Source organism: Styela clava, chromosome 13 (genome assembly GCF_964204865.1).
Source record: "Styela clava chromosome 13, kaStyClav1.hap1.2, whole genome shotgun sequence".
Classification (NCBI taxonomy): domain Eukaryota; kingdom Metazoa; phylum Chordata; class Ascidiacea; order Stolidobranchia; family Styelidae; genus Styela; species Styela clava.
The window spans coordinates 18,789,786-18,812,632 of record NC_135262.1 but is presented as its reverse complement, the minus strand read 5'-3'; the positions used below and the strand labels follow the sequence as shown (position 1 = coordinate 18,812,632).

The 22,847-nt window shown below is 34.4% G+C and overlaps 2 protein-coding genes across 4 annotated transcripts; both read right to left on the bottom strand.

The window, feature by feature from the left end:
• Window positions 1-2,207: 2,207 nt before the first annotated feature.
• On the bottom strand, window positions 2,208-17,898 carry LOC120332473 (corticotropin-releasing factor receptor 2-like). 3 transcript variants are annotated; one of them, XM_039399724.2, is made up of 15 exons: window positions 17,641-17,898; window positions 9,584-9,677; window positions 9,165-9,255; window positions 8,552-8,667; window positions 7,832-7,951; window positions 7,152-7,231; window positions 6,685-6,735; window positions 6,439-6,548; window positions 6,183-6,303; window positions 5,836-5,989; window positions 5,363-5,499; window positions 4,807-5,043; window positions 4,257-4,389; window positions 3,724-3,804; window positions 2,989-3,120 (listed from the first exon to the last, which is right to left on the bottom strand). In XM_039399724.2, the coding sequence occupies exons 1-14, from the start codon at window positions 17,725-17,727 to the stop codon at window positions 3,773-3,775; spliced, it is 1,563 nt and encodes a 520-aa protein (XP_039255658.2). In that variant the 5' UTR covers window positions 17,728-17,898; the 3' UTR covers window positions 2,989-3,120; window positions 3,724-3,772. The 3 variants fall into 3 exon arrangements, with proteins under 3 accessions (XP_039255657.2, XP_039255659.1, XP_039255658.2); XM_039399723.2 differs by lacking the exon at window positions 3,724-3,804 and having other exon boundaries at window positions 2,208-3,120; window positions 17,641-17,897; XM_039399725.2 differs by lacking the exons at window positions 3,724-3,804; window positions 9,584-9,677 and having other exon boundaries at window positions 2,208-3,120.
• A 2,253-nt stretch (window positions 17,899-20,151) lies between these two features.
• On the bottom strand, window positions 20,152-21,678 carry LOC120332871 (uncharacterized). The gene is made up of 4 exons (XM_039400200.2): window positions 21,424-21,678; window positions 20,994-21,103; window positions 20,438-20,638; window positions 20,152-20,271 (listed from the first exon to the last, which is right to left on the bottom strand). Exons 1-4 carry the CDS (start codon window positions 21,599-21,601, stop codon window positions 20,248-20,250), a joined length of 513 nt encoding a protein of 170 aa, XP_039256134.1. The 5' UTR covers window positions 21,602-21,678; the 3' UTR covers window positions 20,152-20,247.
• Window positions 21,679-22,847: the final 1,169 nt, after the last annotated feature.

Sequence of the window (22,847 nt, the reverse complement as noted above, 5' to 3'; positions counted from 1 at the left end):
CATCTTCCTACCGTATAGCATTCCGGAGTGCTCATGACCCTGCTCAATTTAGTTTAAAATTTACATTCGGTCTCGTAACCTCGGTGCTTTTCCTTATTTTGTCGCTTGCATATCAATTCATTTCATCTATTGTGTCTGCTTTTCACTTGGAAAATATGCGCCGCGTATCTTTCTTAAAAATGTATAAGTAGGCCTATCCCAAATTCAAATCTCGCGGCGCGCTGTGTAGCAGTATGCATTGTAATTGTACTGTACGTCTGAATCCGACAGAGCTTCAACCGCATGTAAACCAATACGTACGTCATCAATGAATGCATTGTATTGATTAACACGCACAATTACATACCCAATTATACTAAATTAGTATTTCTAATCGGGGATTTGATTACGACTTATCCTTAATTATCAAATTGCTCATCTTATCGGAGTGTCACATCGCGTGTCGTCCGGTAGATTTTCATCAATGATGTTTGTTTGAGGAAACAACATTGTTGTTGGTAAAAATTGAATATAAATATTATATATGAAGGAAAGTTAGTGCATTGAGCATTGCTGTTCATGAATATGACATAGTGATAGATTGGGCTGGATCGAGGTTATTGAATAGAGATTACCGATATATAGGCCTCGGGTATCGATATCCGATATATTCGGCTGTTTAATTTGATCCAAGTTGTTTTAAGTATAAGTTAGAAAACGAATGTTGATAAATGGAATTTTTTTACTGGGGAGGGAGCATGTTCGCGGCCCACTCGCGGCGTCACCAGAATGTGCGCACCTTGTGGCGGTTCCGCGAACGCATATTAGTGTATATCGTGCTTAACGAGCGTGAGAATTTTTTTATTGGGAACGGTAGACTGTGGTAATACAGAAGTGAATCGTATCAGTTGGTATTTCAATTCACGTTGAAATTGAATCAAGAAGAATGGATCATCGTCACAGGACATGGGAAATCTAGGACAGTCCCTTTGCCGTTACCGGTACCCCAATACAGGTACCGGTACTGGTAAGTAACCACATATGATTTTGGAAAGTTTATTTATGGGGAATGATAGACTGTGATACTTGATCTAGTATAGTAATACAAAAGTGACTCATATCACTTAGTATTTTAATTCACGTTGGTATTGAATTATGAAAATGAATCATCGTCACAGGACCTGGAAGAGCTATGACAGTCGCCGTATCGTCACGATACCCCGATAATACTGGTAAGTTACCGCATATGGTATCTCGGGAATTGGTGATAAATATTTCGTTTTGCCTTCCGTGTCCACATATTCGAGTATAGCACTCCTCTTCAATATAACATTATATTAGACAACGTGCTATGAGTTTTTCAATCAAACACCGCTTTTCCCGGAGCATGTTCACAACGAAACGTCCACAGGAATTGCAAGTACCATGTAATAAAAGTGTCGAGCTAGGGCTGGTAATGGTTAACCTATTTTAGATGGTTAATGGTTACGATTTATTTTGACCGTCAACTGACATCTTAGGTATGAAATACCTTCTTACTGTATAATTTCGTCGATCATCGCAAGTTCGCAACCTTATCTCTCTCCAAAACAATTGAACCACGGTACTGAAATCGTGTTTTCTCTTCAATGCGCCGTGATTTGTATTAATTAATCAAAGTTATTGCGTATATCAATGTATATTAGAGGCAACTTAGTCACTTATGATCGGCTCTACAAGAAGCCTATAACGCCAGGGTTTCTTAGAGTAATAATGTTGCTATTGTTTGGATTTTTAGAGTAAAGTATATTGTTATCCTGCCTGCTGTGTTGGCGTTAAACTTTAACAACCCAATTCCAACCAATATAGGTAATTTATCCAAGCAACAACGAATCTAATATATAACATATTTTTTAATATTTCGAATTTTTTATCGTAGATTCATTTATTACTAGAAACATGTACTGTATTATGGCGTCGGGGTTTCGAGTGCCATTGCGTTTTATCACAGCCTTGAGTTTCTTAAAGCGCTTTGAAATTCAATACAATATCCAATCTTCTTGGTTGGAGTGGGTATCTTACCGGCTATTGCATTGTAAGAGAATCCTTATATTGTTTTGCTAATTTTCATGGGAGGACTATTGCTCGACTTATTCTGGTATAATGATAAAATTAAAACTGCATACATGTTTGTTACTTGTTTGTTTCACGGCATAAATATAATTCGATTTTCTTAGAAATCAACCATGTTATTGTAAACGGTATCTTATATTCTGATAATCTTATCAAACGATCGTTCCGGTACAGTATTGGTATGTAGCTAAAACTGTAACAAACGTTACAAGTCATAAAAACAAAACATTAATAAGGAAATATGACGTGAAATTCTAACGTTTTAGTATAAAATGTGAAAAAAAATATCCAACACATCGAAAAACTGATATAATAAATACAACTGCTCGTCTATGAATGCACCTTCGTCAAATTAGAAAGCCAGAATGTTTACATAATGATGTTTCTCACACATACCTAGTTAATATATCGTTGCATAATCTTTGTCGCTGATGCACTGTCCGAGTTTTGATAATGAATTAAACTAAATAGGTAACACTCAAACATTCAATGTCTCATTCGTGTGTCGTTCATGTACAGAAATAAAGTCACGAATTGTAGCAAAAATATTCACATATATATAAATACATATTAATGTACTTCGAGTGCGTGTGGAACATATCGTATTCAAAGAGATGAATCACTTATGAAATTATACCAAAGTTGAATTGAATCCCAAAACGAGTAAGAAACTATCATAGTCAGTAAGTCTTTAGTCATCGTTGTGTGAAGCATATCATTACAGCACAGAGTCGCTTGTTGAATTGAACCCTACCAATGGCTGATCACTGGCTTCAATGTCTACAGCTGCTGAATTCATATTGAACCGATTTGTCTCCTTTCCGTCCCCTTCTGACTGATTCAAACGTGGTGGCGTCAAGGAGACGTCATCAATCCCCACCATCTCTTCGTGGTTGTTGGGCGATGTCATGGGATCCGAATCACGGTCCCATTTTGCGATCGAGTTCCGTCCCTCGCGGGTGTCACGAATTCTCAGCGTCACCAATGTGTTGTTTGTTCGACTTAGAGAAACACTCGATGCACGACGATCTGAAATAATTATATACGATTTAACAGTGTTTAATCAATTTTGTTTTTCAGTGTATTGCAAACATGCATGAGAATAAGATGTATTTTGCCCTCTGAACAATGAGAAGCATTTTTCTACTCTGAAAATAAGCAATATGTGCAAGATAACTTGGTAGTTCTGCAAGCTTTCGCCATAAAGTTTGACTGAGTCGATGATATGAATATATTGAATAGGTTTCTGCTTTTTGTTTCGTTAAGTTTGAATCCGATTCTTATATTCTTGTAGCGAAAGTTACCCAAAGAACATCATAACGAGTATGTCTCAAGTTCTCGCCAACGTATTTGATATAAATATATTATACATGTAAATCGTGTATCTGACAGAAACAGTCAAAACGCATAACAGGCAAAAATAGTGAAACATCAACTACAAATTGTAACAAGACACCAACAAGCATTTTGCTCACTCGATTCATTAACACTAAATGGTTTCGATTTTCGTGCCATGATGCAAATCCACATTTGAGATGAGAATGTAGCACTGAAAATATTCCAGATTCCCAAAACATTCAAAACGAATTTGCCAAAACAGCGAAAAATTTTGAAGCACTCATGATCACTCACCCCTCTCGTTAAAGTTCTTGGGGATTCGCTACGTACCCTTAGTTGCAAGTCACGATGCATTTGCATCTTGCATATTGGCATCTTGTAAAAGCGCAAAGCAGTAATAAAACAAATAAAAATATAATTTTGTTGGGGAACTTCATCACACTTCGTGTAAATTAAGTTTGAGTTGGCAATTAAAACACACAAAACAAATAAAAATGTCTTGAAATGAAACAAAAATGTCAAAAATTCCATTTAGAAATCTTATAATGCAAATTTTGCAGTTATTAACCAGTTGAAATCAGATAAAAATGGCTGCTCCTAAATAAGCAATTGGTTGTTTTATTTCGGGAAATAAATATTTAATGTTGGCTACATATATGATTATGAGTGTATCTGTTTTAGTTCTTTCTTAAAAGTAGCGACTAGTACGTGTATCATAATATGCTACCCATATATATATATATAGATATGTATATATATGTACGTATGAAATGTTCCCATTCAGTGATGAAAGATTTTAGCCGAGGCGCAAAAAAGTATTTACTTACTCATTCCAATTTCTCTTTTCTGCCAGAAACAGCACGGGAAATTGATTTGCCATTTCCACGAATTGACCTTTTTCATCAAAGCTCGTTGAATTTCGTTGTTTGCAAAACAGTATATTAAACAAACAAAGAAACCCTGTCAAGTGTATTAAGTTAAATTTAATAAGCCAACAGCGTTGCAAACAACGAAACTAATTACTTCGCTCGCAAATAGACAAAAAGTGTTCGAGGGCCGGTACCGTCAGATCAGATAACTAGCGTTCGGTAATCACCAATAGCACAAACTGCAAAATATGGCTAATTCAAATAAGACAAAAGTACGGTAACAAGCACATATGCTTGTAATCTTAATTGAATAATCGTTTATACTATATAAGTATATGGAAATCACTCCATTGCATAATTACGAATGTCGTAATGAAACTAGCTGCAAATTGTTGTACATTTCCGAAGCTAGTTCTATTCAACTTGTTAAATATTGTTGTGGTTTTAGATAATGCGCATAATGATCGTAATGTATTTTCTGATGCTAACAAACACAACAATAAAATACCTGGAATGACTGCATGAATGTGTTGAAATAAAGAAATACAATTTCTCCTGAAGATTCAGCTGGCGGACTAACGAAAAATATCACGTAGGTTACTCCGAGAAGTGGAAACAAGAAAACTGCTGCTTTGACAGCTTTGGTGTATTGCGCAGCTTCTCCGGTTATTCCGCCGGATACATATCCGGCTCGAAGTTTTGTAAATAGTATCCGCACCACGTTGCCCAGAATGATTGCGTTGACCTTAATAAGATTAAATTTTTCCCTTTTTTTGTTTTATTATATATATTGTTTATATATTCCATGCCTTAACTTAGTATTGTAATATTCTTTAAATATCTCAGAAGGCTGTATTTTTATCCATAGCTTTGACCAATAGGTAAAAGCATATAATTACTATTTTAATATTCCCATTTCAATGAAAATATTCCTAGCATAATTTTGTATTTTACTTATAGTACGATAAAGTCACAATCCTTTCAAATCCTATTTTCAGTTGAATTTGGAGTTTTTCCGAATATTCGCTATATATTGCCCAAAGTAATTGAGAAACTCGACTTACCAATAATATAATTATAATGGGTATTTGCAAAAAGTAATCAACCATCTTTTCCAAATCTTTATTTGGCATCCAACACATAGTATCTTCTTTTTTGTATTTCAGAATTGCCCAAAGTAGTGTTAGTGGAACCGGTAAACCTATGAAACAGATAAAGCTAATAAAATATAGAATACAGTGAGGAATAATGTTTGCTCTGTTTATTAGAATGACTATGCGGAAATTCGCATGAAGGATTATTACTTATGTGGAAGGGTAGAAGGTACTATAGAACTTCTATATTTGATACACGAATGAGCCATAGCAATCATATCTCTGACGTTTGACGAGTCAATATATTTAAAATAATTTTTTGTTGTCAATGCCAAATAAATTGACGAAAGTACGGTCAAATAAAGATAGTGAAAATTTATCCTCATGAAATATTCTAGCTGTGTTAACTGGTGTAACAAGCAATAATATCAAAAAAATTTCACCCCATCCTATCGCGAGATAGACTCCAAGTTTTATTCTGTCATATGAATAAGCTAGCACGACCATCATATGTAAGTATAGCCCTTCAACAAACATCCAAAAGTAGTTGGTTGCTTGTGTGTAATTGAATATTGTCACCAATATACGACAAAATACCTGTAATTCAACAAAATCCGAATAATGCATAAAAGGGTACTTCGTGAGCGTATGTATTATTAATATATTGCCTTTGTCTGCTCCATGTTTATAATAATATACTTCACCATTAATTTCATGTTGATGCGGCTCGAGTAAAATGCAGTTCATTTTCGCGTCCCAAGGAAAGAAAGACTAAAATGAGATGACTCACGGCGTTACTTTGTCTTGATTGATAACTTATGAATAAATGTAGCAGTATCCAGAAAATATTTCGAAGTATAAAAGATGCAACCAAATTCCAGTGAATGATGTTTCTCCAACATCGGATGCTCCTGGATTCAAACAACGCATGGTCGTATTCAGTATAATGATTAATTCGAAGATAGGTTTTGCAAATTATATTTAATACCAGATTTATTTATTTTCGAAGATATCGTTTGTATTAGTATGTATGTATTAGTACCAACCTGAGTATCCAAAACAAAACAAATGCAATGACAAGTGTAAAGAGCGCCAATCCTCTTCCAACGTAAGATATAATACGCAAATTGTACAAATGAGATTTGCATGCTTCGACCTAAAATTGAAAAGAATTGTTCACGCACAGAAGTGCAAATTCGAGTGTTGAATTTGTCAGATTTAGATGAATAGTCTCTTCATTCACTTGCCTTGCGAAATATATAAGCTATTTTAGTTTCAAAATTGGTACTCACATCTATTTCTTGGTCTTGAGAGTCCTCCTGGAATGTACTGCACATTGAATCCTGAATTTGAAATACACTACTTATCAAACAATATAATATTTCGAATTGCGCAAGAAAAATTAAAAAAAAAGTATATAGCACTAGCAGTTATATTCATATATTAGGATAGGATTTACATATTTATCCCGGGGGAGAGGAAAGCCGATGAGACGGCTTATCCATATGGCGAACCACGGCCTCTCGTCCGGTTACCATTCCAAGTCGGGTATGGGATTAGTTTTTACTGTATTGTTTGTTTTCGGAAGCATGGACTTGGTGGTGGAGGAAGCCGTAACCGACCAGCGGTTACGTGAACCACCCAACGACGGCGAGGAGTCCAGCAATCCTCGTGCGGTGTGTGCGGTGGCGAGCGTATTCCTAACGCTTAGCCCGTTGAGCCACACCGCCGCGCCCATTTCAGTCGTATATTAACTCACCATATTAAGAGGTTTGCATTCTGAATAATTCGACCTTGCTTCCCATGTTCCGTTCACATCGCAATATCTTGTAACATTCTCTGTTAAACAGAATTAAAATGAAGTATTCTGACACAGCGGTAACGCGACGATGGTGAACCCTTTTAGTGGCCCTTTTGTATGAATTAAATCAGGGGTGTGCAGCAGGCGACCGCATTCTCCTCTCTCGCCTTTCCCACATGGAAAAACTGAATTTTTAGTGTGGCCCGGCTATATGTCCGAAATTGGTGATATGGCCCACAGTCAAAAAATGTTGCCCCCTGCCTTATCCATTATTTTACTGATGCCAGAAGTCATTTAGAATATAATACAGTTTTGAAATACTGAAATAAAATTAGATATTACACATTAGACCTTATGTCAGCGACACAGAAGACATTCGGGATATAATACTTTGTTGGTGTACAAGTATACAGGAGGTTAATATACATTTCAAGATATATTAGCGATAATTTTGCAAAAGACCAATGAATATGAATGCACTCCCCTCCACATTATCATAAATTGTTCGGTGTTATACTTTTTCCTGGTTGTATATATAGTAAATACTCTAATTTCATTTTGTCTACTTGAAATATTTTGACTTTGTGAAATTAGATTACCAACTTTAATATTATAATGATATAAAATCGATACATAACTGCTTATATCATACGCAATTCCAGAAATAGAAGCTGGACAGCTTGTGCTTGCGGTTTCTCCACTCTTGGTAGGAAAATAACATGTTCCAATTCCATCAACGTATACTCCACATTTGTTTTCTATAAATTTAATTGAAAAAAAAAGTTTCAACGAATTTACAGTAAACTTGTCATATCAAAGTTTTGAAGTACCAAATTTTATTTAATTTGTAAGTTCAATATAGCTATAGCCAAAAAATACATGGACAATGGTGGGAATCAAAATTACAAGACATAAGAAAGACATGGGCAGTGGTACAAATTATAAAATGTATCGAACTCATTCATCAACAGGATTCTTCATTTCAGAACACCACGCCGAACTTATGCTCTAACGTTTTACTTCATATATGCCAGTAAGTATATCACAAGTAAGCTATACTGTATTGTCATGACTTGATTTACATAAACCAAACTAATACATTACTGTCGAAACGCAAAATATAACGGTCGGTAGTCGTCAGTTGCGGTGCACGTAATTACCCCATTTGCTGCTGTCGCCTAACGTCTAATATAAAAAAACGATAAGGATATCGCTGATTATCACGGCATTCCAAAAACGGGGTCAAACGAACCCGTCAAATGCATAATGCTATATCAGATATAAGTACTGACAAGCTCTTGACTTTTATCAAATTTGTTACAATCTCAGACTGCTTATTTAAATATGCAAATACTCGCCCTGCGACCGTTGAAGTCGACATATAAATAAAAGAATGCAAGCTTCACGAGTTGTCTCCATGTTGTTCAGTACAATCTGTTCTATCAAATCGTTCGACACTCCGTGAAATCTTTCCCTATGTACAGATGTTTATTGAAATATAGATAGGATGAACTTGAAGTTTGAATTGGTAAAATAACAACCCTATTTCAAAAATTGCAATTGTAGAACTCAGTCAGAGTAGCGATTATACGTAATTTATTGAAAGTTAGGGTCCCAGATTCATATAAATTATCGCCAAGACGAAAATTTGAATGTATTGTTTTTGCAAATTTTGCGAAAAACTAAAAATTCCATGAAATCGTAATATTATCTAATATGTATAATAGGGTGTCAATTGACAACGTCAATCATGTTAAATATTAATTCTGGTAGTGAAGAAAAATAACTTTATTTAAAATATATCATATATCCAGCTGTTTGCCACAAAGCTATGTGAAGCGTCGATTTTAGCTTGGAGTGAACATGATTGAGCTATCGAAGAGCAAGGAATGAGAGTAGGTGGTCGTGATGACTTATGTATTTCCATACATGATCAAGTTTGAACACTAATATATACAACGTAGTTGTTACCTCAGTTGAGCACATGTAGAAAACAATTTATCTGTGGTTGATTTGGTGACGTCATGTTGTTGTGTCGATGTGATTTCTAACAACTTTAAACCTGCAAATAAGTGATGAAAGTATAATTTACTATTTAGATTTAGATCACAAACATAATTCGTATTGCACAAAATCTCACACCTCTTAATTGATAAGAATTAATTCCATTTCCAGGTAATTTGGTACTAATGAGTCACTTATGAGTTTAGTCTTCGTTATTTTAGTGACGAAAATCGTCCATTAAATCGAAAAACAAATCAAAATTTTTTCTCTTCTCTGTTTTTCAACATTTCAGATGTATGTGAGATAAATATTTCAAATAATATTGCTCTAAAATTCGGATGAGAATGCTTTTATATTATAGTATATCACTGTTAAAATTAACTTACTGGTTAACAAAGGTTTTACTGAAGAAAGAGTACTAGCGTTTTTGTTTGGAACATCGTCAAACGATGGAGGCGGCGTCGTAGTTCCTGCAGCAAACTATAAAAATAAAATTCACCATTGTATACTGCAGGGGGCCAACCTGCATTTGACCGCGATCGACTAAAATCTTCAAAATAGCTCGCGATCGACTGTTCGGTAATAAGGTCATAAACAAAAATGAATGAATACTAAATAAGCAGATAACTGCACACATGCATACAACAATTCCACCGCTGCCAATAAGCTCGGCTCTGCGGGCGCATTCTGAATGAAATTACCACAAAAATTTGAATTTTTTATATTCCATTCAATTTTTTAATTTGAATATTCTGATCTCAATCAAGCTAAACGTATCTTAAAACGACAAAACAAAATTCACCATTGTATACATTGTTTAGGATTCAAATTAGAAAACGCAAACGTTGAGTGGTTAAACGGACAGAATTTGGATTTCACTAGTCTTCAATTATATTAAATTCTTGATTTTCTCTGCTTACAGAACCTTTCAATTTACCTGCAATATTTTCAGACTTAATCTCAAATTGTTCATTTTATTGCTTTACAATAGATAATAATAGATATATATTAAGGCGACAACTAAAATTGCGATCCTTTTATGCGGAAATTGTTACACGGAGAAAACCAATTCATATAAATTTAATTAACTTAATTTGTTAACTCCATTTTCTGCACATCAATAAAAAAAAAAACGTTCAGCGAAATATTTTCTGACAAACGAAAGTATATTTAAAACAAGCCCTTCAACATGAATACAATCTCGTCACCAAGAAGCCTATTGAAGACATTAATATAGTAAATTAAAATGGATGGTACTAAGTAACGAAACAATATTGACATTTTACTAATACGCCTCAAATGTTTAATTCGGAGGCCCAAACCGAAACAATCTGTGGAATTCACAATTCGGAGGATATATGCGTCTGAGAATACGTTATTGCCTAACGGCACACCATGGACCTCGTAAAAAAGTGTTACGTTATTCTGACGAAAATAACGAAAAATATCTCATAGATCTCAGGCTAAAAAATCACTTACTAAATAGTTATGTTCAAATTGTCCGCTAGAAAACTATATAACTTGCTATTTAGTGTTAATATAATATTTACTATTCAACTATATTTATTTATTAGTAATTAACCGGATATTCCGAACATTCCCATTCTATCCGAATCATGAAGAATTCTTATATTTGGTTTAGCTTATTTTCATCTCGAATATGGAAATATAATATTGCACGATACGTTCAAAATTCTTAATTTTTATGACGGCGAAGTTTAACGACTATTTCAGTCATAAATCGATGATTCGCAGCTTAAATCAGATTCTCTTCGCAATATGCAATATTAATGCGACGTCTGCTGACAAACCAACCTTTCGTCAACGTGGTATTAATAAGGTCATACTAAGGTTTCGAATTACTGGATGTAAATTTTTAACTCCAACAAAATGAAATTGGTTACATTATAGGTAATATATTATTTTAAGACTGAAATTTAGTGAAAATGTTGTGATGCTAATGAATGAGTTATATACTGTAACTTCATTTTAAATTCAGTATGAATGAATTGAATTTGCAAGTCACCGTTTCTGCAAAATTATCGCTGATCATTGATTTACAGTTTTATTTCTACGTTTACAGGATAAAATCAAAGAATCCTTCTGATTCAATCAATTTATGACAATTATTTTGAGACAAAAATTACTTTATAAAAACATATTCACAATTTAGCACAGCACCTCAAGCTGTACGATTAGCCACCATGGCTAGGTAGTAAATGTGGGTTTATTGATCAATAGATCGAACAGTGATATATCCTTGTACATAATATAATTAGTTTAGCCTTAGGTGAATCATCATGGCCTCTTATATCAGTATCTGGTGAACGTGTTTGTTCAATACAAAAGTTTATTCCTGTTTTGACATTTTTTTAACCAGGAGGTTGTTTATGGGATAAACCGTTATTATATGAAAATATTCAATTAGACGGCTTGTATATTTGTTCTTTAGTGGAATGCTGCAATATTTTTGTTAAAAATATCGACGATTCCGTGATTCCGCCGCATAGACAACCATCCCATGGGCATTGTCAGGTTGAATAAAATATATCAATAGAGAATAAAATTGAAATAACGAGTTTTTACTTCGAATGTGACGTGGCGTTTAATACACAATTTTGACGTTTGAACCAATCAATAAGTTTAACTATTTTGACTGGGATTTATTTAGATCGCTTGGGAATTCGCAAAAATCTATCTTGTTTTATTTACAAATATATCTATAGTCAGTATTATACAATATAGAAAGAAAATTACTGTATATATATAGGCAGTAATCTGATGGTCGGCAAGGTTACGTTTTGCATCGAAAGCGTTCGATTTGCCAAATGTGAAGTATAGGTAAATCGAATTGGAGGCACAAGGACAGTCATCCTACTTCAGAAAATTTTTCACAATGCATGGTACTTGGTAGAAAACAAGATTCTGACACTTGATTTGTGATTTTTAATGTATTTCGACAAATGATTTTTATTTATTACACATAAATTATTTATTCATTTTCATTATCTCATTCATAATTAATTTTCTCAAGCTAAAAGAACAATAGATTTCTCCGCGCCATAACCACTTAAAAATTGACCACTGATTTACGTATGTATACAAATAGAAAATTGAAATATTGATCAAAAACAATTCGAATGTTTAAATTATGTGGTGTTTGATGTTATATTGTATAATTTGTATTTTATCGTTGTTTATTTCGCCCTTGAGCGTTGTAAAGCGGCGTAACTCAACACCCAATGGTGTCCTATAAAATAAATTATTTATAATTGCAATACACTAATAAATATCAAAAACAATTTATGTTTACAAAACAGTGCACGTTAAATTACACATTAGGTTTAGATTCAATAACACTCAAATATATTGGGTAAAACATTTATATGGAGTTGAATATGTTTCTGAGATGGGACACTATAAGTGTTGCAGTAATTGTGTCAAATACAAGTTTACTGAATCACCTGAGTGTAAATTGATTTTAGTATTAGTATGTTTTTCTCATAAATACAGTCGTATTATCTGTCAATGGATCAAATCTTTGTTATATAATTTGCATAATGACGTATTTTCTATTGCGAACATAGCGAAAAGATTAAAGAATGCCCAAGAAATATGAAAAAAAAATAAAAATAGTTCTATGAGTCAATATAGTTATATTTCTCATCCCTTTTAGTCAAATTGCTTCGCCATGCGGGTGACATATTTCACATATCCATGTTATATTCGCTTTTGCATAATGCTTGAATAATTATTGTAGATTATTCCAAATATTGGAAATTTTGGCCATCGTTACATCTGCCTGGTTATATACGAGTCAAGCATATTGGGCTCGATTTATGGATAACATAAACATGACTTATGATAATTGTTATTTTCTCAATTGTTTCCGGAGAGACAATTTTTGGAATACGGTTCTCTAATTTTCTCATTAGCTTGACGTCGGCATGTCAGATTCACGAAAAATAATAAGAGCGTGGAAAAAATACAAATTCAAGAAAATGAGTCAAAATATGACTACAGAGTAATTATGTAATGAGCATTTCATAACATTTTTCATTTTGGCTTGACTTATGCCGGCAGCGAAAATACATATTGATTTTCGAGCGGATGCTCCTCGCCCTCGGATCTCACCCATACACCAATATTGCAAACATTTAGTTTATCAACTTTTTAGTGTGGTCCACAGATTAAAATTGTAAATTTTTTAGAAGTATTACAGCCGGCCAATACATGAAAACAGTTGTGGTTAATTTAGAAACGTGGCACGAAGCAAAATTCGTAACTTATATCCTATCCTTTGGGCTCACCATTGTTGATTCTTCCGATCGACCATTCATTTCCCAAATCGAAAACTGTTTCGGCCGCAAATGTCCTTTAAATGGATCATATATGTGCCATACGCGATATAACGATTACATATTCTGCTCAAATATGAAAGGATAATTTTCTCAATTGTCATTGCCAGAAATTCATTTTGTCCTCGTTGTTTATAATGTTTTGGCTCTAAAATATTTACACGAGCAACGTTTCTATCAAGGACATTCCGCGGAAATTAGAAGTGGCATGTTATTGTAGACTTGAAAAATACCGTTAGGGAATTTCGGAATAATATTACAGTCACAGCTTTAACAATTCACTGCGAACATTCTTGTTTATATTTGCAACATCATGTCGGAATAGTTACATTCTTCCCAATTATATCATTTTGGTTTATCCCTTCCGTGTATGTCTTTTCCTTTCAGGCGAGTCGCTTTTATGCAAAACAGACGATGCGGAAATAGTCGCATTATTGAAATCCATTTTGAAACTTTCTGAAGTAAAATAACATCAGAATATACTTCTTACCTATTTAAAAAAAAGGAATTACTGCGAGATGAAATTACAAAAAATTCGAAAACATGTGAAGTGAACCATGACAAATTTCCGATTGGGCACATATCCCCAAAGCGGCTTACCGCGATGTGAGCCTAAATTTAAACTCTCGGAAAATGTGATTTGCAACGCCTTGCTCCCACTGGCAAATACAACGGTAGAGTCAAAGGAAATGAAGAGCACGGGGCGAAGAAATGAGTCATTTAATAAATTAATGAAAACCGCTGAGAAAACTTTCAGGTTAAAATCCGACTTGTGGGTATTCCATTTAGAAAAAATTTGTAGTACGAAGAATAGCATTTTGGTACTGTCTAATCTACATCAATAATTAAACATCAGCTATCTCCCTGTGTATTGAATTAGATATCACGACTTGTAAAAAATACAGATATTAGTCGAATATTTGAATTCCGGAGGGGTAGGGTTATTCAAGTTGGAGGCTCCTCGTATTCTAATAAATCCCGCTTTGAACGAGACGGCATACGAATATACTATTATGATAATATATGTTCATATTACACTCTCATAATATATTATCATATTGCTGCATTTTATGTGAGAAATCAAGCCGAGGTTTCTACACAACAAAATTAGAATTAATTTCTATGCATGTTAGGAAGAATACGTGCATAAAGAGAACGTAGTGAATCGTGCTGGGAATGGATTTAATGGCATTTAATTAAATATTGAAAATATAATTTATAAATAAAATCGCAATTTAGTAATCTCATATGGGACTGATACTTAAATTTGAATAAAAAACTGCCATCAAAGATATAATAGTACAGTTTAACCAAAACCATGCATGTTATCCATATATGTGAGTTCATTAAAATTCTTCCACATTCATCGATCCGTTTTTTCATAAGTTGCGATGTATCTGTCTATGATTGAGATTAAACGCATAGACTCTGATTTGGATATTGATTTTTTGCATCCAAATCACATTTAAATCAGATTGGGTAAATTAAGGATAGATGACTGATACATAACATAATAATGACTCAGTGGTGTATTCATTTGGTGTTCATAAAAGATATCAACAGCCTGAGAAAAACAAATCAGTAGAATTCAAACCGTTTGTCTTAATGGTCCTAAATAAGTTACTCTAAAGTAGTCGATGAAGTTGTACAACTAAATTTCAAGTAAAATATTTTTAACTTCAACTTAATCTCATTTATTCAAAGTCATTTTGGTGGTTATGGTTATTCTTCTAGACTTTTTTTATCATAACTGCACAGCTGAAATATTATAACACAAGTACATTGGCGAAAAAGAAGTAGTCAATTTTATATAATGGTTCAATGATTGCGTCACAGGCGAATTTTTATAACAAAAGTTAGTTTTGTCATTTTATTTTTTTTTCAACCTCTCTGGTGACATCTTTATTATTCTATTAGCTTTGGAATTATTCTTTACAAATATGCACTGTTATAAGATTGTCGAGAAAGATTAAACGCGAGTGTCAATAAGACAGACTCGGATGATTAAACATTTGCATATTTTTAAACTAGATGTCTGCTTTACAGGTTTGATTGTACTCAAATCATCATATTTTCCAATATCCAGGAAAATTTTGCATTGGACATAATCATATTTGCTACTACGTGAGCGAAAACAAATTGATTTGTTTTAAGCACATGTTTGTCACATCAGGAGAGCAAATGTCACAATTGTCGACATTGAAATCAATTTTAATCTTATTACTGATTTGCACTTGGTCTGGAATTTTGGTACGAAATAGCAACGACTTTCAAATCACAATATCTGCGGGTTTGTTATATTACACAATCTCTGTAGGTGCCGAATAATTCGATGACGGTTATTGTAAAATTGTTGTTTTTTCTGTGATCATTTTTTTCATATTGCAAAATCCTCTCTTCTGGGAATGTATTAGACAAAATATTATTTAAACAAAAATGTAACCAATCTATGAGAGTATTACGTTATAAAATGACCAAATGTAGATTCCATGTAAATTACCAGCCTAAACAAATGATCCATTCTTGTTATAATCAAGCACAATCTTATACAAGTTGTAACTGTAATCAATCGTGTAGTTTTTCCGGTTCGTATAGTATAGTTTTAAAAACTTGGTGGCTCTAGATCTTATTGACTTGTTGTCTTTAGCTTTGCTGAAAAAGGGTGAACTGATCAAAGTTTCAAAAAATCGTCAAGTACACGTTGTTGATGTAAGAATTCTTGTAGAAGGCTTGTATATTTCTCGACATTTTATGAGATAAAGATTGTGTTCTTTATGCCGGTTTCGTGTTGACTCGGATTTTCCGGTTCCGGTGATTACCGCAGCCGACAAACCTCTGTACAATTTTCCCAAGACAATTTACATATAGCATTCCATATATATATATATAAATAAGCGTTAGTACACATTGACTTTTAGCTAAAAGTGTCACCAAGAATTTCATTCAAATACGCTTTGCTCTGTTTTAGTTCAACATATAGCAAGTTACGCGATTCATATTTGGTTACTGTTGAGTTAATCACAATCACATGGGCGAATAACACGGTAACCCATCGCATCTGATTGCGAGAACCATGGAAAGTCGGCGGCTTCGCATTAATTTGTTCCAGCATCAGTTTTTCTCGGATAAGTAATGAAACGATAATGGTGAAATTGAAGCAAAATTATTTGAAAAAAGGTCCAAGTAAATTTTCCCGTAATATTGATTGATTATTATTATGAAGGAGCAAGTTCAGTTTTTTTTTTCTTCTATGAACAAAATTCAACTTTTTGTTGGGCGACCAACTTTGGAATGTACTAAAACAGCATTTTCAGCAAACGTTTATAATTACTTGATAAATTGAACGTCATAGAACTTTACTACACATTGATATTATTTTTGAGAGGAAAACTAAAAAGCTATTTATGCCGAATGAGATCCCTCTATGTTGCAGGCGCCTTTAGCTTGGTCCGATTAGTAATATCATCTCGTTTGCAGTTTAAAAATGTATCTTTTCATAGCTATTATTTAGCGATATCAAGCTTAAGTTGAGTAGTAATTTTAATTAAAATCGATGGATCGATTGAGAAACTACGTAACCTTTTCAAAAAAACACTTGATGTCTGAAAATCCAAGCCTGAGGTTCTAGCCATATCAAGCTTAAGTTAAGTAGTAATTTCAATTAAAATCAATAAACCGATTGAATCGCGCCGTATATTTTGTAATTCGAGGTATTTAAATACTCCAATTTGCCAAAACGAGTTGAATAATTAAAAACAATCAATACACGCGTGTGTTTTCTCAATTTGAACTCGACTGTATCTCTTCCAAAGCCGATGATTGCCATTAAACATAAATGACTCAAACAAAAATAGGAAAAATCATCTACAATTATCAGAAATCCAAATCAGTAGGAGCATGGAGCATTCTGGATGATTTTACTATAGTAAAATAACAATTGCCTAGTTAGTGATGGAACGAAATCAATGATGATGATGAATCCGAATGATTGCACAGATTATCACTTTCTCGTTACGCAAACTTTCAGAAAAAAAAAATCAGCATAATGTACACACATCAGCTGTGACAAATAATAAAATTCTTACCTGCCAAATAAAAACCAGCAGCATGTATTTCTTCATATCCTCGACCGCCATTGAACAGATTCTTATCGGACCAAAAGTATCACACATTTGAACCTAATTAGATAAACTGTATCGAAGCAAAAAATCGCATGTCAGTTGTTTGACCAATAGGCACTGTGACCCTAATCCAACGATTACCAACACGAAGTTCAAAGAAAAATCACACGGAGCAAATATAGCGTCGGTGATCGCTTCTCTCGCCCGAAACCGGCGAAGTGAACGAGCGCACAAACGACGACACAAGAAGGAATGTCAGGAACACCGCGATCTAAACGGTATTACTCCATTTAACGAGAAAAAGTACAGTCTCACGTGAGTTGTAAGAGCAATGATAAACAAAATTGACGAAAAGTTTATCATGAATTCCATTTGAAGTCAATTCACACCTAATGTGGCCGAATGGTTAATTTCAATAGGTGCAAATCGTTTTTGTTACCAGTCGAACGAGATTTGCTACTCTTAGCACTAACCAATTTACAGGTAAAAGTAAAATTATACCTTTTAAATTTTATTTTTACTTCATACTAACTTAATTTTATTCTGTTCTAAAAATAGTAAAAATAGCCAAAGTATGCTCAAGTAAAACGCCAAGTTCAATACCAAAAGAGGCCCGGTTATTGCTCATTTTTGCGATTGAGCCAAACATGTTTATGTAACAGCTGCTTTGAGTGTGATTAATCATAAAATCTTAGTCTAAGATCAACATATGCTTCGTCTTGTGTTAAACTCTCACATTGATACTGTGTAACAGCGTCCCCATAGACACACACTGCTGAGGAATTATTTAGATTTAAATAATTGGCGTAATACGATTGTGTATAATGATACGTTCATACAAAATCGTTCAAACCCTCGCACATATCGTGTCGATATATCCTGTTCGCATTAAAAGTCAATGAGTCCACAGTTATTGGAGTGGAATGATATATATATGTAGTAAATTATGAATGCAATCATGCTTTGATTTTCAATCGAACACAGAAGTGCCTACTTGTCCCAGAGTGTATTTTAATCATGTTTCTCGAACACGTGCGCGGAGTATGCATCTGTATCCCAAATATAGCTATATCGATTTTAGGGTGCAAGAAAATGATTAGAAAGTATGCGAGGTTGGCGTCGATCTAAAATCGATGATACACTGTGCTTATCGAACCCTTATAGCAGTGGTCGGCAAACTTTATGTACTTGCGGGCTAAATATAGGCTACACATTTCCGGTAGCGTGCAGACCGCATTATTTTTGCCTACGAACAATCGCCGCATAAAACTACAAATTATGAGGCACTTTCTACTGCTGTGTTAAAGCCTTCCACAATGAGACGTGTATGTGGCCTTTTTTTAATAAATATATATATATATATATCTATATATATTCAAACAATGCATTGTTTATATATATACTCAATATTATGTAAAGGGTGATGTTGTTTCTGAGTCACGCCAAAGCGTTGAAATCAAATGGCAACTTCGATCTGACGAGCGAGTACAAAATTTATTCTTGGTGCAATACATTTTAGATAAAGCTACTCACAGCAATATATGCTTTCGAACGTACACAATGCACTGATGTACATATGGCAGGGGCGCAGCCCCGAGTTCAATTTCGTGTTCGCAATGACACGTTTTGTGATGACGATTGACATGAAATCGCATAATAACTGCGATGTTGACTGTGCATATCAGGCAAACTGGAATTGAAATACGCAAAAAAGAAAAAAATAATTCGTCCAAGCACTTCGGAATGTTCGACCTTCGTCGCAAACTTCCCTCCGTTTTCCAGACATTTTTTTATGCATTTCAAAAATTAACTTTTAAATACAACCAACGATGGGACGTTCATCAAGTAAATGACACAGAACTGACGCTACTTATCACAAAACAAGCGCCGTACAGCACTTGCTACCACACGCATTAGGATCAATTTTTGTTTTAATGCATTAAAAGTCGGCCGCAGTTTGCCGACCCCTGCCTTATAGGAACAAACCAGAAGCAATTTGGAGAGTCATTACATAGCTCGCGCGAGTGCTTCAAAACAGTTATGGCCTACATACACATGGTAAAAGATAACCAAGTAGAAATGTAGACTGATGTTTTGACGAGTTCGCTTAGAGCTGTCTTTCCGGTTTTATTTTCATAGATTGATGCGGTCTTTTGCGAAAGCTATGCTAACATTATAGAATGAACTTCGAAAATAGGGTGTGAGACATGTATAGACCCCCATCTATCCGATGTATCGTATATCTATGCAGTCCACCTAGTTCAAAATCATGAAATAATTGAATTGTGCCGGGATTTTGAATGGAATGAACGTCGTATATTTATTTCTATTGTTTCATCACTGCGGAAAATAATTAGATTTGATCAAAAACTTCGTTTTTGAGGTTGAGGATCTTTTCAGAATGGGTGTCCACGCAGTTATGATATGAGATTCTCAATTCCGTGTGCTGGGTTTGCGATCTTACTTCAGAGTACATAAGTATATTATGTAATATATTTTTTGTGAAAATTAACCAAAAATAACAAACAATATGAGAAGTTTGCATCGACTTTTTGATTGAGATATCGCAAGTCATTCCTGAAGTTCAATCGTCTCCTGAAAGTAAAAAACAAAACTGAAATTAATAAATCTTAAATCAAAATAAGAATAATAAGTAACCTTTTTAGGCTAAATAAAAGTGTAATGATATCGTACTCTATTTGACAGAGCTGGAATATAGGTAACAAGAATACATCTAGACCAATACAAATATGACTCTTACTTCTGTATCCGGTGAGACTTTGGGTGATTTAGACCTTCCATCTCTGGGAACATTTCTGATTATGTAAGTTAGAGCAAGAGCGTAAAGCACTATATACAATGACTGATATGTTGTAATCTGGACAAAAAAGTTTGCTGGCTTCATTCCCACTATGTTTTCCAAGATTTTGATTGCTATAGTTTCTGCAGCTGGCCAAGTGGTCTGCAAATAATATCTTATCAGTTGAATGCTATGCTGAATGTGAAATATAAAAACGCAAAAATAACTTTTGTGGGTGCTAAAAAGGGTGACCGTACATTTGAACCCATGTACATTTGAACCCATGCGTATATCCACGGGTTCAATCTATATGCGGGTGCTAAAACCCATGGGTTAGGGTTAGTATGGGTTTAACTATCCGTGACACAAAAAAAATTCCATAGGTGCAATAGCATACAGGTGCAATTGTCATGGGTTCAAATGTACGTGGGTTCAAATGTAATGGAACCGCTAAAAAGATATTACCTGACTGATTTACTATAAATCCATAAAGATTTTATTTCTTTGCTATACTCACATTTTCATTGCAAAGGTATGTATCACAGCAAACTGTGCCCACGATTTGTGTTAGGAATGTAGAAGAAAGACAATCATTTTCCGTTGCGCAGCCTTTGTCAAAAACGCCACCTGACAATATAACAAGTAACAAACAACATTTATTTATTACGTGACACTCGTCATTCAATAGGAAGATAGAAAGATAAATATCCTAATAATAAATTTTAAATAAAATATCACTTATCAGAATACTTGTTGCACTTCTTGAGCTACAAAGAAGTAACTACTGCCAACACTAGGTGCAGACTGAAACACTAACGTTACATTCGACCAGGGGTTCAAGAATGTAATTTCATGTTCGCCGGTAACTTTACAGCTATTGTTAAAATAATTGCCCGGGTCCTATATACCTTAGGTATCAGACGACAGAGGTATTTTCATTGACTCACCAAGTTTCGTTGTTATCTTGCATCGAGATCCACCCACGGCAGTGCAGTTTTGCAGTTGGCGCGGGCCACGGTTACATTCTTCGTCTGTATCTGTGTCCTTGCAACTGAAACAAAACAAATCTTCCGAAACTACACTTACAACAACGAATGCTACGATAAAGAGGACTCTAAGCAACATGCTTAAAAATAACAAGTTACTTTTAACCCAAAACGCAGGAGTAACGGTTCGACTCAGTCAGATTCAATGGTTACAATTGTCTCTGACGTCACAATGTATGTTTATCAACAATCGCATAACTTATACTGTTGCCAAATCGCTTCTTGTATACCCTAATTGCCTAATTATTAATTCACACAAAATGAAGTGAAAGCAATCACGCAAAAGCAAAGGTGGTTGAATAATGGGGAAGGTATTCTGATTTAGTGAAGAAAATTGACGTATCTTTTCGAAAATGAACTGTTGTTACCCCATAAATAGTCTTTTTTGATTAAGGGCTGGCAAAGATCGGTTAGTGTTGCCAGACCTCAAAAAAACTCAAGAAAAGTATGCAACGCAAATATACACGCGCAAATGTGAATTTAGATGCATAATCATTTTTGTATTTAGAACGGGTCCTCCTTGCCCTATATATATTGCATGCCATTTGAAGCAACGAATATATGTGCAATTAATTGTGAATATTCCATACCATTCTCAATCATGTAGGCCTCGAGTTGAGGTGGTTTAGCTTTCAGTTTCGTAGTGCACATAAGGGAACTACTTTGAAATAATTTTAAAATTTTTTATAGAAGTTTAGTAATAGATAATATCTTGTTCCATTTCCAAAAGTTGCACTTTTTACGAAAAAGACGCTCTTACTACAAGATATATGTGCTAACAACTGTCCTATATTTTCTGCTTTTCCGACAACATTGGCCAATGAACGCAGATTTCTGCATGACGTAACAATTAAAATTTGACCAGCTGCAGGCGGTCGGATGAATCTCTGTTTGTACTGCGCGGTCTTGCGTTGAGTTGGATAAACTTTCCATCGTCTATTAAACACTTGTAGATTCTTACCATGAATAGCAATTTTAGTTTAGCACTAGCTCACATAACGTTGTTAAATAGGTAAGGTGCGGTACTTTCAAGGAAGGCTAGGTCTAGAAAGATACCAGTATTCCCCAAACAACGATACGGTTTTTCATGCTTGTATGGAGGGTTCATGATTGATTTAGGGACGATTCTCGAGTATTCAGCGGACTTATACTGCAATATAAGGTACAGTGTGGCGAACCACTTAACTAATAGCCGTTATGAGTCACAATTGTTTTGTTTATGTTTTTGTCACGCATGATTACTTACGTGCTTTTCTTACGATAACTTGTCATTCTGTTTTCTGTTTGCTTGTCGTTAACATTGCTTTGTTATGGATTAAACATCA

Excerpts from the sequence above, each read along its gene's own strand:
- LOC120332473 (XM_039399723.2), bottom strand. The coding sequence starts at position 17,727 with ATGTGTGATACTTTTGGTCCGATAAGAATCTGTTCAATGGCGGTCGAG. Across the intron at positions 9,256-9,583 it reads AGTAAAACCTTTGTTAACCA|GTTTAAAGTTGTTAGAAATC; the intron begins GTAAGTTAATTT and ends ACTTATTTGCAG. Across the intron at positions 6,549-6,684 it reads CTCAAGACCAAGAAATAGAT|GTCGAAGCATGCAAATCTCA; the intron begins GTGAGTACCAAT and ends TTTCAATTTTAG.
- LOC120332871 (XM_039400200.2), bottom strand. The coding sequence starts at position 21,601 with ATGTTGCTTAGAGTCCTCTTTATCGTAGCATTCGTTGTTGTAAGTGTA. Across the intron at positions 21,104-21,423 it reads CAAGATAACAACGAAACTTG|GTGGCGTTTTTGACAAAGGC; the intron begins GTGAGTCAATGA and ends TTATATTGTCAG. Across the intron at positions 20,272-20,437 it reads AAGTCTCACCGGATACAGAA|GAGACGATTGAACTTCAGGA; the intron begins GTAAGAGTCATA and ends TTTTACTTTCAG.